Below are 14,344 nucleotides of genomic sequence, written 5' to 3' on the forward strand. Positions count from 1 at the left end.
GAACAAAATTAAAAATAAAAAAAATTAAAAATTGTGGGACAAACACAGGACTTTTTAGAGGTGGAGAGGTGCTGCAACCTAAAGCTCGGAGAGCAGTGCTTTTATTCAGACTAATTCCATAATCATAGAAGGGTGCCTCAAAGAATAAGCCTCATTTTAAGTGCCTGGTTGTTTTCTTAAAAAAAATAATAAAATAGGAGCACCGCCAGCCCTCACTCACCGAAACAAAACTTGCTGGTTGAGCAAAATTTCAGCTTTGAATCAGAACTTTAACAGGAAAATGGAAAATGGGGGGGGGGGGGGGTGATTCCCCCAAAAAATAAAAATAAAATAAATTTAATGTAGTAAATAGGTGGGCTTTCAAATTTGTAAAGATGTTGTCTTCCACGGCATTTTGGAGCGTTTTGAGGGAAAGTCAGTTACCATTTTCCCTTCTGACAAATGGATTGAGTCCCTTTATTTTGGAATGCAATCAAAATGGTCGATGTGAGGCAGTTGCCCGAGGGAATAAAGTGGCCATGTATGCACCACACTGATGTTTAAATGACACTCAATGGGTAAAATGGGGAAGGGGCGACGTCATGTCTAGTGCACGTTTTTTTCTGTCTAATAATTACACTGTCATGAAGGGAAGGAAAGGCCACTGTTACCCGACTGGAACGTCACAGAAAATAAGCATAAGAACGTATGTATCCCTTTTAGCATACTCAAACAGCAAGTTATTTTTCTGAATAGTTTTGTTGTTGTCTCTGTACAAAAAGACAACTTTCCTTCATAGTTAGACGCATGTGTGTGTGTGTGTGTGTGTGTGTGTGTGTTTGTGTGTGTGTGTGTGTGTGTGTGTGTGTGTGTGAGAATGTGGTGCATTTAGTAACATCTCCAAGTCTAGTAATCTCAGTGTCCTCGTTTCCTCGTCCGGACTTAGCTCGACGCAATGCTTAAGTTTGTCCTCCTCTGCAGCTCGTCGGCGACAAACGCAAACTGAAATCTCCAAAAGCCCTCAAGAGCTGGCGTTCAACAACACCGCCCTGTCCGAGAGAATGGGCAGGGGGTGGAAAAAAAGGATGCCGGCGTTGAATTGATCCGCTTCCTGTGTTAGCTAGCTTTGAGGGTGTCCCAGAGGGGCGGCACAGGGTCACCCGGCTGCCTTGTGCTTGCCCCCGCAGCAGCGGCACGCCTCGCCGCAGTGGTGGCAGGCGCGCAGCGGCAGGTAGCAGCACATGCAGGGCGCGATGAAAGAGAGCGCCACCAGGGCGAGCCAGCGCAGGCAGAACTGCTCGTCGGACGTGTCGCACGAGCACGGGTCCGAGAAGTCGCCCTCCGAGTCGGACATGCAGTGATAGAGCATACTCTCAGCGCACAGCATGCAGCTGACTTTGTAGATGCACTGCTTGATGGGGTCGGGGGCATCTTGGCACTGCCCCCGCCAATTGTCCTCGTGGTTGAACATCTCACGGCAGTAGATGCAGCGCGAGCGCTCACCGTCCTCCCGCCGCCGCCGCCCCTTCTTGGACTTGAGCAGCGGCGAGGGCTGAGTCTTGATGGCCGTGTCCTTGCCCAGACCGGGGCCCGAGTGGGGGTCCCCGCCGGCGCCGTCGGGGAAGAGGTACTCGCACTTCTTACTGTCCAGTTTGTGGAAGGTGGCCGGGAAGTCCAGGTCCTCGCGCTCCGCCTCCTGTTTCCACATGACCGGGTGGCGGTAGTCCTCATAGCCACGGATGAGCACGTCCTTGCGCGGGTTGATTCGAACGATCTCCTCCTCGTCCATGTGAAAGCTGACGTGGCGGGTGGACTTGAATGAAACCTTGGAGACCGGGACAATGGAGAAACCAGTTAAGATAGTTGGACACAAATAATTATATATAGTACTGATAAAATAATTTCTCACAAACTTTAAGATCAACATTTTAAGAAACAAAAATAATCCTATTTTCCACTGCACAGTAGTCACTACTCGCCTCGGTTTTCCACTTCAAAATAGTAAAGTGAAAACCACGCTGCACTGAATGCATAAGTCGTAACCCTCACACCTAAAGGCACAGGTGTCAAACTTAAGGACTAAGGGCCAGATCCGGCCCACTACATACTTTTTTTGTGGACCAGTGAAGCAAATAGTGTGCCTACATGCTTCTTGCTAAATGGATTCGTTCTTTTCATTTTGGCAGAAAATCTGTGCTTAAAACACACACACACACACATATATATATTAGTATGTATATTTGGTTGTCACTATTTTCCATGACTTCTGGTTTTAAATTCTATTTGTTATTAAAACATATATAAAGAAATGCAAGGGCAAGTAAGTATACGTAATAATTTAATAGGGCGATTATACATTAATATGATATTCACAAGTCAGTCATAATGGCCTCCTGAGAGAAATCATAACTCTGATGGGGCCTGTGTGAAACCCCCGCAAAAGAGACAATTTTTATCCGAAAGGAGACTGAGGTCAGCAACAAAATGGACCGCTGCAGCCAAGCGGAGACTGTGGAGTAAAATGCTGCAGGATCCACATAAGCCACGGCAGCCTGTTTTACACACAGGTCCTGCAAAATGTACTCCTTTATCTAACTTTGCCTTTTATTAAGAACCCAGCAAAGGCAGGTTAGTGCCGCAGTTGTGTGTGCTTACAATGCACAGCAACAAACAGATAATTGCAGTGACAACATCAACGCCCACGTTTGGCATGATGTATAAAATTCTTCCGTCTGGTTTCTCAGTCATCCAGGTCACGGTAATCTGTAGAAGTTGAATCGAGGCAAATGGACGACTCTTGGTTGTTGCAAATCTTTCACCTTTAATCCAAAAGGTTTATTCAGTTATCAGTTATTTTAGATGTGGAGCCCCTCCCTATTCATGTGTCTGGTGGGTGTGTCCCCTTGGGGTGGTCACATGAGAGTTGCTGTTGTTGCCAAGTGTGGCTGGCAAATGATGGTTTTGCATAACAACCAGTCTTTCCCATGCCTGGTGAACGGCTCTTTAGTGACCACTTTCATAAAATACTTGTCTGATATCATCAATTGATCCTGTCAACGGGAGAAGCAAGTAGCAGGTATTTGGTATTTCGGAACCCCTTACACGCGGGTGGTGTCCTGCCTCTGTCACGGCTGAGGAATGCCAGATTTTTCAAAGAGCAAGAGGATACGCTAACATTAGCCTGTGTGTTCATTTTTGTAGTTTTTAAGCTGTATATTGTGCGATGTTACAATTACACCCCGAGCAGCACTTAACCAGCACCCCTTTACATCATCCATGTTGTACCGGATCAGTACACTTAGACCCTGTCTGATGAGGAACTAGAAATAGTACACAGTCCATTAATTTTGTTATACCCTTATCATCATTAGGGTCACCAGCCGACCGCGGGGAAGAGGCGGGGTACACCCTGGACTGGTTGCCAGCCAATCGCAGGGCACAAAGAAACATTCACACTTCCCTATGGACAATTTAAGGTTCATTGAACCTAACATTCATGTTCATCGGATGTGGAAAGAAACAAGAGTACACAGAGAAAACCCACGCAAGAACAGGGAGAACATGCAAACTCCACACAGGAGGTCCAGAACCAAGATTCAAACCCCCACCCTCAGAACTGTGAGGCGCATGTGCTTGTCATCGTGCTGCCCACAGTAAAGTCGTAATTACAATAAATATTTGTATGAAGAAGAATTCTCGGCCATACATTTAAAGCAATCCAATGAAAAACAGGAGGTACGACGGTAACTGAGCGTGCCTTACTGCCTTCTTTTGCTGCGTGACCATGTATTCTTATACCAATATGCAAACTAGCTGAGTGTTGACTCATAACGCTGGTACCGTAAAAGCCATTTTTTGGAAGCACTTTGTGTTACATTTTTATGTATGAAAGGTGCTGTACAAATTAGGTTTGATTGACCTGGTTTTGCAGATGGAAACGCATTAAAAGCAAGTGGAGTCGTGTCTAGCCGAGTAGGTACAGTGCAGTGTAAAAGGGGCACAAATAGTCCGGCTAAACTCTCATTCGCGTAACTCAAGACTTTTGTCCATTCAGCCGAAATAGATAGTTGGGTGTGGTATGAGGATCAGACCTGTGGTGGCAGGTATCGTCGGTTGCTGGAGGGGAACTCGTCAAAGGGCTGAGCGCGTACATAGCAGCCCCTGAAGGGCTCGGTGGACACCACATTGTTCAGGGGGGAGAAGGGCTCCTTCATGGGTGTACAGATGGAGGGAGGCTCCTCACAAGCCTACAGACACAGAAAGAAACACATTGAGATATGAGGCCACCATTTTAGTCAGCATAAACAACAAAACAAAAACCTTTTTTTCATGACCAGGTCAGTTTTGTTTTCACTGGTGTGGTTGCGTTCCAATTGTAACCACCAGAGGGTATACTGCACCTACGCTTGTCAAAGGGTGCTGCAGCGATGACTAAAGGACCTTCTGTGTGAGAACTCAAAAGTTCCCAACAGCCCTTTTTGTGCATTCCCACAAAACTCATGAAAAAGCTACAAACACACGCCTAAAAATAAAAAGGACACTTTTCATCTCAAATTAACTAAAGCATTCTTCAACGAGTACTCTTGAAGCCTCGTTTCACAACGTCTCCAAACGAAACGGATCTCACCATTGACAACAATCAGGCTGAACTTTCTATATATAGCATCTTGTGAATGCCGCAGACTGCATCGCGTAGGAACATATGCGCTGTATGGGGAATATGAATTTCAGGCCCGTGCACCGTAGATTATATATAAACAGGCTTCGATTAAAAAAAAAAACAGTGAAATAGTTCCAAGACTTCAGTACTCATGGCAACTAATGTGACGGCTATTTCATGATTCATGAATGCAGAGGTGTGGGAGAAACAGGGAGAGAGAGAGAGATAATATGGGGGAGGATATTACATCAGGAGCCAACATTATGTCAGCACAAGCATCTGAGCGCCTCCTAGCTCATCCACGCACCAAACATCACATCACGGATGCAAAGTCGTGTCCAAGTTGGAATAAATTTATGAAGCAGCTAGCAGTTGATTCATATGAAGTGTTGCTTTGTTGAAAAAGAACTACAATAGGAAAACTTAAAAAGGTACAAGACTTTCTGTTCCTGGATGCTGGGGCCTGTGCAACCTCTATTTTGTTTGGATTTAAAAAAATATTTCTCCTAAAGGAACTAATAATCCCTTCCATGGCCAAACTTCCAGTTGTGCATGCCATTCAAGTGTAAAAAGAGGTACATCACTATTGTAAAATGTTATCATGATGAATACAAAAAAAACAAGCAAATGATTAAATCAAATTCTACATTTTCGTTCTCTGGTCTGTGCTTTATATTGATTTTCTTATTAAATCCAATAACCAATGATTTTTACTATTTCCTGTTTAAATACATGGGCCAGATGTGAAGCATGGCAGCAAGTAGCAAAGCTTCACCTCAGATTGTGCAATCTGTCATTAACTGGGTTGAGGTGGCTTGTAATTGTCAAGTGCCTGTTTCTGTCTCTCGATGTCTTCAATAGACATTCTTAATATGCACTCTCATTGTCCATGGTCAGGCTATTGTATTTAATATGTGTCTTACATATTCAGTATTTCTGATCGCATGAAACTGCAGATAAAGCGTGAAGTGAGGCAGACAGCACTCTGCCTCACTGAAGGGGGCGAACGTGAGCACACCGGTTGCTTTTGTTCTATGTAGAGATGTAGCTGGTTGGATTTCCAAAATTAAGTGCACAGCCGCAGTCCATTAAATCTAAGCTTTTGCTCCAAATAAAACCTAAACATTGACATTATATCTAACATATATATATATATATTGCCCATGTAGTGTGACATATCAACGACAACTCAACAACAGCGCACCTTGACGTCAACCAATAGGATTGCGTATTGTGACCCGTGCATCGCCTTCTGTGCTTGCTATTGTCAACATAATTTGCTGCCGTTGTCATCATTTATTCACACGCACAAAATGTTTATCGAAGCTTTCGAACATGATTGGACAGAACGCCGGCATGTTTACATCCAAACGTTAGTGCTAGCTCTAGCTTGCTTGGCTACATAACGTTTTGTTGCCTGCTTGCAAGCCATATCATATTAAAAGTACGTGAACATACCTCAAGCCATCCTTGAATGAATAGCCCCAAACGTCAGCTCCTAAGCACCCGGTGATACCGCACATTTCTCCCCCTTTTTTGTTCTTTTTTCCCCCAAAAAATTGCCGCAGCGATCCATTGTTTAACAACAACTTGTTTTCGCCATGCTAATGGCTGTATCTGGTTATGGTGAGAGGTGTCACGTTTTCTGGTCATGCCTCCATGACAGAGTTTGATTTGACAAGATAAAGCCCAGTGATCGTAAAAGATGGGATACGGTGGTATTGGAATACATCTTGTGATTTTATGACAGTAGTCTGACAAGACTAGACCAAATTTGTCTTATAGTCTGACCCAGGCATTAGTAACTACTATAGCAGCTAGCTAGAATCAGCCGCTAATGTTAGTAGTTAGCCTGGAATTTCTTCTTCACTTAAGATGCCTTGTTGATGCTGGTACTTCTTTTGGAGTAAGCCAAACAAAAAGCCAAATAAAAAAGGAGAGTGAATTATTTGACACGTGCTTGACTGAGGTCTAGTGAGATACTTAGGAAAGATCTTTTTATGGTTCTTGTAAAACCTTTGAGGACTAATTTTGACACCACCAAGCTCACAAGTTTTTCAAAGTTGCTCCACTCTTTCCAGATATGCGCACCTTAATAGTTTAACCCCGATCCAAGCTTGTGCACCCCCCAACACACACACACACTCACACCACCCTGATCGGATCAAGGCTGGGTTAGTCCTCTCTCTCTTCTTCTCAGTGTTGTGTGGGGGAGGCCTCCGGCTCTGGTTAGTCAGTGTCGGGTGGAAAGGAGCCCACGCCAGTGCTTTAACGCACAGCGGAAATCTGGTTTGCTCCCAGCTGCTGCAACAGTAATTACTGTCCTGTGGTTGCTAAGAGATGCTTCCTTTGACTTCTTTTTTCCCCTCTTTCTCTCCCACCTCCCCAACTTTCACCCCCTCCAGTCTCCCCCTTGAGCTGCACACAGAGCATGTACAAAGTATGTGCGTGTGGATGCCTCCAAACATACCAAGTGTCTACGCTAGGAAGACAAGACAGTAGAAGGAGTGAAGGAAAAAGGAAAAAATGACTTCACATTGGATTCAAGTGTGTGTGTGTGTGTGTGTGTAAAACAGAGAGCGAGAGATGGATAGAGAGAGGGAGGGAAACAAAGAAAGAAAGAAAGAAAGAAAATAAGAAAGAAACAAAGGCCAAAAAGACTGCAGAGAGAATGTCATAAACCAGCTCCAGCTGGAGAAATGCAGCAGAGAACTTAAAAAGCCAGATGACAGCTGTATGTGTATGTGAGAGGAAGAGAGAAAGGAGCAAAGGGTGCAGGAGGGGGGAGATCAAAATGAGAAACAGACTCTGGCTTCCTTTTTGAAGCGCTCGCCTAAACCCCGCCATTCAAAGGCATGCGTGGGGGCCAATCTGGAGCTGATCTGACCCCAGAGATGTGGCTGGGGGTGAGGGAGGAGGATGGAGGACAGGGAGGAGGGGGTTTAAGTGAAGCAACCTGGCCTCGCACGAGCACCGGGGAGCATCTCGTATACTTCCGTCGTCACATGGCGTTGGAACAGAAAGGCCTGAGGTCGGCCTGAATCATCTCTTTGGAACACGGTTGAGTTCAACAGTAAGCTTCTCCATTAATGATAAACGTCCACTATGACATAAGATTCTCCGTGTTATCCTGCACATTATGTTAAAAGTACCAAACAGCCAATAAAAAAACATGTTTTATAACATGCTTTTAATAAGTATCTTAATTGGCCGCCAAAACTGTCCTCCCAACACATTTGTGGGCTATATAACCCAGTTCCATCATTCAATTTGTTTCAAGTGATGACTCACAAGAGTCGATTGCCTTTAGAAAAACGTGTTTTATTGCGCCGTGTTTTTAACAGGTATATATCCACTGACCAGAGCTGCCCTTCAAAACATGTAATTGTGCTGTAGACTAAACCTACCTCATTCACGTTATTTTGAAGACTTGCGATGACTCACAAGAACCTCAAGAGAAGAGCATTTATGAACCGCTCACCCTCACAAAAATGTGTCTTTTTACATCTTTTTTTTTAAAAAACAATAATCTCCACAGGGCGGCACGGTGGCCGACTGGTTAGAGTGTCAGCCTCACAGTTCTGAGGACCCGGGTTCAATTCCCGGCCCCGCCTGTGTGGAGTTTGCATGTTCTCCCCGTGCCTGCGTGGGTTTTCTCCGGGCACTCCGGTTTCCTCCCACATCCCAAAAACATGCATTAATTGGAGACTCTAAATTGCCCGTAGGCATGACTGTGAGCGCGAATGGTTGTTTGTTTCTATGTGCCCTGCGATTGGCTGGCAACCAGTTCAGGGTGTACCCCGCCTCCTGCCCGATGACAGCTGGGATAGGCTCCAGCACGCCCGCGACCCTAGTGAGGAGAAGCGGCTCAGAAAATGGATGGGTGGATCTCCACAGTGTCCTTCAAAACATGCAGGGCCTGATTTACCATGATCCCAAACAGCGGGCACTAAACTGCATGTTCACTAACAGATTCCACATGCTCTTGGTGGGCATGTTGCACATGATCTAATAAGACTGCGATCTTTTTACGGAGATCCAAAATACAGGGTGCTAAATTGAGTGTTCACCCACTCTGACAGATCGAGCGCACTGTTGGCAACAGTGTAAAAATTTGGTAGAGCACTACAAGGGCAAAGTGAAGTTTGAACTGTTGGAATTGGAAGTGTTAGTGGAAGACAAACAACCGGTTACAGAAAAGAAATCTATCGCTCTGAAAATTTGGGATAAGCCAGCTACTGCATAAAAGCAACGTTTTTGTTTAACTCACTCTAAGTGCATATGAATAGGATGTATCTGCCCATCCTGCATAACACTGAAGTCAAAAACTAGGGCCAGCACACTCAAAAAACTGCTCTTAAGAGAGGCTGGTGCCAATTATCACAGTGCACAGATAGCAAATGACCCAAACACAAAGAAATGCAGAGTTGAAAGGAGGTCATAGGTGATATGGCATCATTTAGAAGCGCCAAAATTGCATTGCTCCATAGGCAAGGCAAGGCAGCTTCATTTATACAGCAAATTTCATGCAGAAGGTAACTCAATGTGCTTTACATGATTAAAAGTATAATATTGAAAAGCATTTAAAAAAAGAGCAAAAAAAACATTTAAAAACAAAGTAGAGAAATAAAAGACAGCTTACTAAAATTACTAAACGAACGTACAGTGCAATTTTTTTTTTTTCTTTTTAAATAGCCCAAATGTAAATTTATAAAAAAGTTTACACAAGTGGAAAACGTTCTACCAACCGCCTCTGCGCTGGCACCACTTCGCATGCGGTTTTGTACCTGCCTTTCAGACATGGTATTTAAATGCGCAAAATCAGGTTTGAGAAATCACATTGCACATGCTAAATTAATCTATTTGCATATATTCCTCCCAGAACACGCAAAATAAACTGCGTGGGTCCATACTGTACTTGTGGTTTAGCCTCATCATTTACTTTGGTTTGAAGACCAGCTAAGACTCAAGACAAAAGCGGTTTTCCCATATAGAAACATGTGTTATTACGTTAACAAACAAACACCGCCATTGGTCTGTATGGTGGCAGGCGGGCTAACAATTAGCATCTATGTGGCGGTGTTGTTACCCTTTCAGTAACAGGTTGCAGCATGTTACACATGCAGACAATATACAGTAACAATACGTGTATATTCTTTACCCTCTATAAAGAATGACTAATATTATTGATGTACCGAAAGTGTTCAGCGTGACCACCAGATGAGCAGCAAAATGTACATTGCAGGCGAAAGGGTGATAAAAAAATAATTTTTTTAAAATTCTATTTAATTATGCCATTCCTAAATGTGGTGTATTTCTCTTTAAAAAACAAATTACAAAATATGGTTTTTTTTGGGGGGGGGGGGGGGCTGGAGTGGTTTAATGGCAGTCCGATTCAATTTAAATGTGGAAAGATGATTTGAGATTATGAGCGTGGTCAAAGAACGAATTGAATTTATCTCAAGGCACTACTGTGGACGGTTGTCATCAAACAGCGATGTCATGTTAGGCAATCATCTCAAGCGCCTTAAAAAAGGTCTTATCTTTGAGTGTTGTTGGTGTCAAAACAAAGAGGCGCAAACTTGGCTCATTCGTCATGAAGCCCTTAAAACAAATATTGATTTGCCTCTTTGCCAAGACAAACATGAAGTTCAATACCTCTCTCATATCTCAAGAAGTCTTTGTGCCACTCTTCGCCCCAACTCAAAGGTGTGTTATGGAGCCATATTCAGCTACGCCCAAACCAGCCATTGCCATAAAGCCAAGCAGCCAGCATAACCTCAGTGAACCTAAGCGATAAATTAAAACTTCCTGTTCGTTCTAAATTAAATGCAGAAGTTTGGGGGAGGGCATTGTGAATGATTTGGATGTGCCACATCAGTCTTGGCAGACCGTTTGCGCAGCTGAGTTGTGCAACTGCATTTGTTCTTCATGGGTAAAACAAGCCATTTGTGTAGGTTTGGCCATATGAATGGGTTAAGATCACTGTCTTGAACACATACATAGAGTCATACTACCACAAACCCATTGTCGTTTTACCAAGGCTAACACAAAGACCCGTTGAGGCTATTTGTATCACATGAAATGCACATGGCTATCCTGCACTTATTGTCAGTTCAAACTGTCTCATAACTTCATGAGGCCTGATCTTCTGCTATTTGCAAGCTCTCCACTTGCAACTGGCTCACTTCTCTTTCTGTGCAGCCCAGGTCTTGCGACCGCAACATTCGGATGCCAAATCACCATGGTGACACCCTCGGTGGCTCGCACGCTGAACCTTGTGAACACCCCCCACCCCCCTTTCCCGTTGCAACCCCTCCTTGCTGCCTAGCAACAACAGTGCCATTGGATTTCCTGTGTGTTTAGCCTGATCCCTTAAAGAGGAACTTTGCCACAGGAACAAGGACGCAGCTCCGTCCCTCTCCCCTCTTTTGAAGATACTGAGGGGCGGGGGTTGAGGGTTTGGGGGAGTCAAGAGTGTTGAACCGTGGTGATGAACATGTAGCTAAGCTCTAATAACTTGCGAGAGGTACAGCAGGAAGTAAAAAGCTGGCATGCCAAGATGGCATGCCATCTGAATTCCCTCAAACGTCACTCAATATGTACAAGTCGGCCAAAAGTCACAAAACTTTGGTGCTTGAACCTCCATCTTACATGACATCATGTGAGATGTCAGCATAGCACACAAGACCTCAGTTCAGCAGGCAACAGATGAAGTACGCCTCAGTTTTGCTTTTTCTATGGCTTTTGCAATATCCTATTCAAAAAGGACAAGACTCAACTAAGGTATTAAGAACATACATCGGACATTATGTGAAGTAAGCGGAGTCACTTGAAACCGTCATCATACGCATCGTCACTTGTTACCATGATCCCAAACAGCGGGCACTAAACTGCATGTTCACTAACAGATTCCACATGCTCCGCTGTTTGGGATCATGGTAACAAGTGACGATGCGTATGATGATCACACTGCAGGTCAATTCAGATTTTCTTGCCCAATGTGACATTTTTCATGTTTATGTGAACAGTACAATTCTGTTTTTTTTTTCATATCTGACCCAGGGCTCTTTCATATGTGGATATAAATCTGATATTTATCTGACGCATGTGCCATATGCACAGTCACAGCGCACTCATCCGACTTACATGTTATCAAAAGGCGACCAAGGTCACAATTGTTCCGACAAAACAGACGTGACAAAAGCAAATGGCAGATAAAGGAGCAGAAAACAGTCAGTGGCAAAAGAAGATGCTTTACAACTGATAAATATAAGAAAATGTTGACTCAGGCTGCACAAAATCCTTGAAATTTACACAAAGGCATCATGACGAGACCTCGAGGGGCCGCATTTACTTCATTAAACACGGGGCCTCGTCGTTGTGCTTGTGACGTCACCGACACATTACGTCCACAATACAAGTCAAATTTGTTTTTGTTATGTGAATGACTAAATCAAAAGATTGAACAAAAAAAATATGAATTGGGCATCATGCCCTGCAGTGTCAACGTAGCTGTAGCTGACATTCACAGAATTTAAGTGTTTACTGTGTAGGTGTACTACACAAATGAGAACCTTAAGTTGGACTGATTTTAAGTCTATTTTGGCTTGTTGATGATTGCAGACTGAAGGAAAATCAACTTCTTTTCGCACTTGTGTGCCAGTTGGGAGTGTTTAAAAAAAACAAAAAAACTTGTGTGCCAGTTGGGAGTGTTTAAAATGAATAAATAAATAAAATAAAAATAATAAATTAAAATATCACACAATTAGTTCTATTTCCGTTATTTCACATGAGGGAAGAAACTGTCCAAGTCCAAACAGTTCAAATGTTGAATTTCACTATTTGTAGTTTTCGAGATGCTCTTGCTGTGACTGAATGGGTCTTTTAATCAATCTTTAACATGTGCGATATGCAACAACACCATTCTTCGCGCCTGTGTGTGCACCACAGCAGTGCTCATCTTTGAAGCAATCAGGGAAAGATACATGTCCACATTGGAGCACTTTGGCCAAAGTGTGTATGAGCTCAGGTGGCTTCTTATGATGCCATAAAACCCAACACAAGATCACTTCATACCCATATAAATGAGCAGAGTATTTGTTTTGTAAATGTGTTGTCAAGTCGTAAAGAAGTCTGAAAAAATTGTCCCAAGAACAACACTCACTGGTAGCCCGTCCTCAGGAGTATCCCCTTCGCCAAATGGCCGACAGCCTGCAAGAAGAAAAGAAAAAAGAAAAAAAGAAAAAAAAAAGATTAGTGAAAAGACTTTTTGAAAAACAATTCTGGGTTTATATGCAAGAATGCAATAGTGATTAGACAAAGCAGTTTGACTGTCAAAAGGGTGACTTATTTAGCAAGCTTAAGTAAACAGATCGATTCTCCTCAAGCCAGAACGAGACAAGACTCGCGCTTCCATTCAACTGCGGGCTAAATGGGGAAATGAAAGCTGCTTTGTGTCAGTGGGGCACACGGAAGTTCATGAAATATGCATGCCACGAATAATGTAACACGACCTCTGCTAAAACGCCATGTGCCATTTCCACATCCCCCCCACCCAAAAAATACAAAATAAATAAAAAGATCTGCAGATGCTGGAGACTGGCAGCTCATGTTTCGGGTATCAGGTTGACCACGTTTCGACTTTTTCATTGTGGGTGATGTAAGTTACATGGATGTCATTGAACGTTCAACACAAAAATGAAAGCTTTCTTTTTTTTTTGCTAATAAGCTGACACTGTCACACTGACACCACCATTTGTAATGGATTCATTTTCTACTGTTGGTGTACAGCTAACTCTTTTAGCCGATCAGTCAGAGTGCTCATCAACTTGCCTTAAGCCATTTTTTCCTTCCTGTACAAATCAATTTATTTTCTTGACGTAAGTGACCTACATTAAAGTTTTGCAGGAAAGAAGTTGGGGTGTTTACGGCATCCGCAAACCCCGAAAGCAAAACACTGGTACTGCCACAACTTACACCACAAAGATGGCGCAAAAGTTGCACTGAGAATGACACAGTATTTTGTCCTGCATAGTTCTCATTGAGAAACTACAGTAATATTTAATCCAACAGGGCAAGGCAAGATATCAGACGCAACTTAATTTTATTTATATAGCCATTTAAGAACAACCGCTGCTGCAACAGTGTTGTACATAAATATAATTTGAACATAAGACACTAACATAAGTTACAGACAAAAAGTTTAAATGGTAAACAACTGTAGAGAACACATCATTCTTGAGTCTTACGACTCATCAAGCCTCACTGTTGTCCATCTCCTCTGCAGTATCATGCATAACCAGAAACATGATCAAACAAAAACGTGGCCATAAGCATATTAAAACTATATTTCTTCAAGCTAAAGCCTGTTTTGTGCAGCAGGCCCACTAAATTGGAGAATCATAGCCATTACTGATGGCCTGGCATTTAACCGCCTTTGCCTTTTCTTCAAACACTCGGACAGTGATAACTGCTTTCAAAACGACGAAGCAGAGAGAACAGAGTGTCAGACGAAACAAATACCCTGATACACAGGCAGTATATCCCGCCTCTGTTACAGCTCTGATACAACCTCATACTTCGTAGCCCTCATTCCACATTGGTGCTGTGTATACAGTGCAGCGAAAAAAGGTAGGGGGGATGGGGGGTGCAGCCACAGAAGACAGAACCCATCAGAGGACTTTGGTCTCAATCAATCACATG

The 14,344-nt window shown here is 43.3% G+C and overlaps 1 protein-coding gene across 1 annotated transcript in view; it reads right to left on the bottom strand.

Annotated features, from left to right (window-relative positions):
- Positions 1-14,344, bottom strand: part of spred1 (sprouty related EVH1 domain containing 1) — a 43,719-nt gene that overhangs the window by 2,797 nt on the left and 26,578 nt on the right. The window contains exons 4-6 of the mRNA XM_061794609.1: positions 12,807-12,853; positions 4,071-4,226; positions 1-1,804 (exon numbers count right to left, since the gene is read on the bottom strand). The exon at positions 1-1,804 is cut by the window's left edge and continues 2,797 nt beyond it. Coding sequence (XP_061650593.1) covers positions 1,136-1,804; positions 4,071-4,226; positions 12,807-12,853 — 872 coding nt within the window. The 3' untranslated portion in view covers positions 1-1,135. The remainder of the gene's footprint in view (positions 1,805-4,070; positions 4,227-12,806; positions 12,854-14,344) is intronic.

This window comes from Phyllopteryx taeniolatus, chromosome 13 (assembly GCF_024500385.1).
Source record: "Phyllopteryx taeniolatus isolate TA_2022b chromosome 13, UOR_Ptae_1.2, whole genome shotgun sequence".
Taxonomy (NCBI): domain Eukaryota; kingdom Metazoa; phylum Chordata; class Actinopteri; order Syngnathiformes; family Syngnathidae; genus Phyllopteryx; species Phyllopteryx taeniolatus.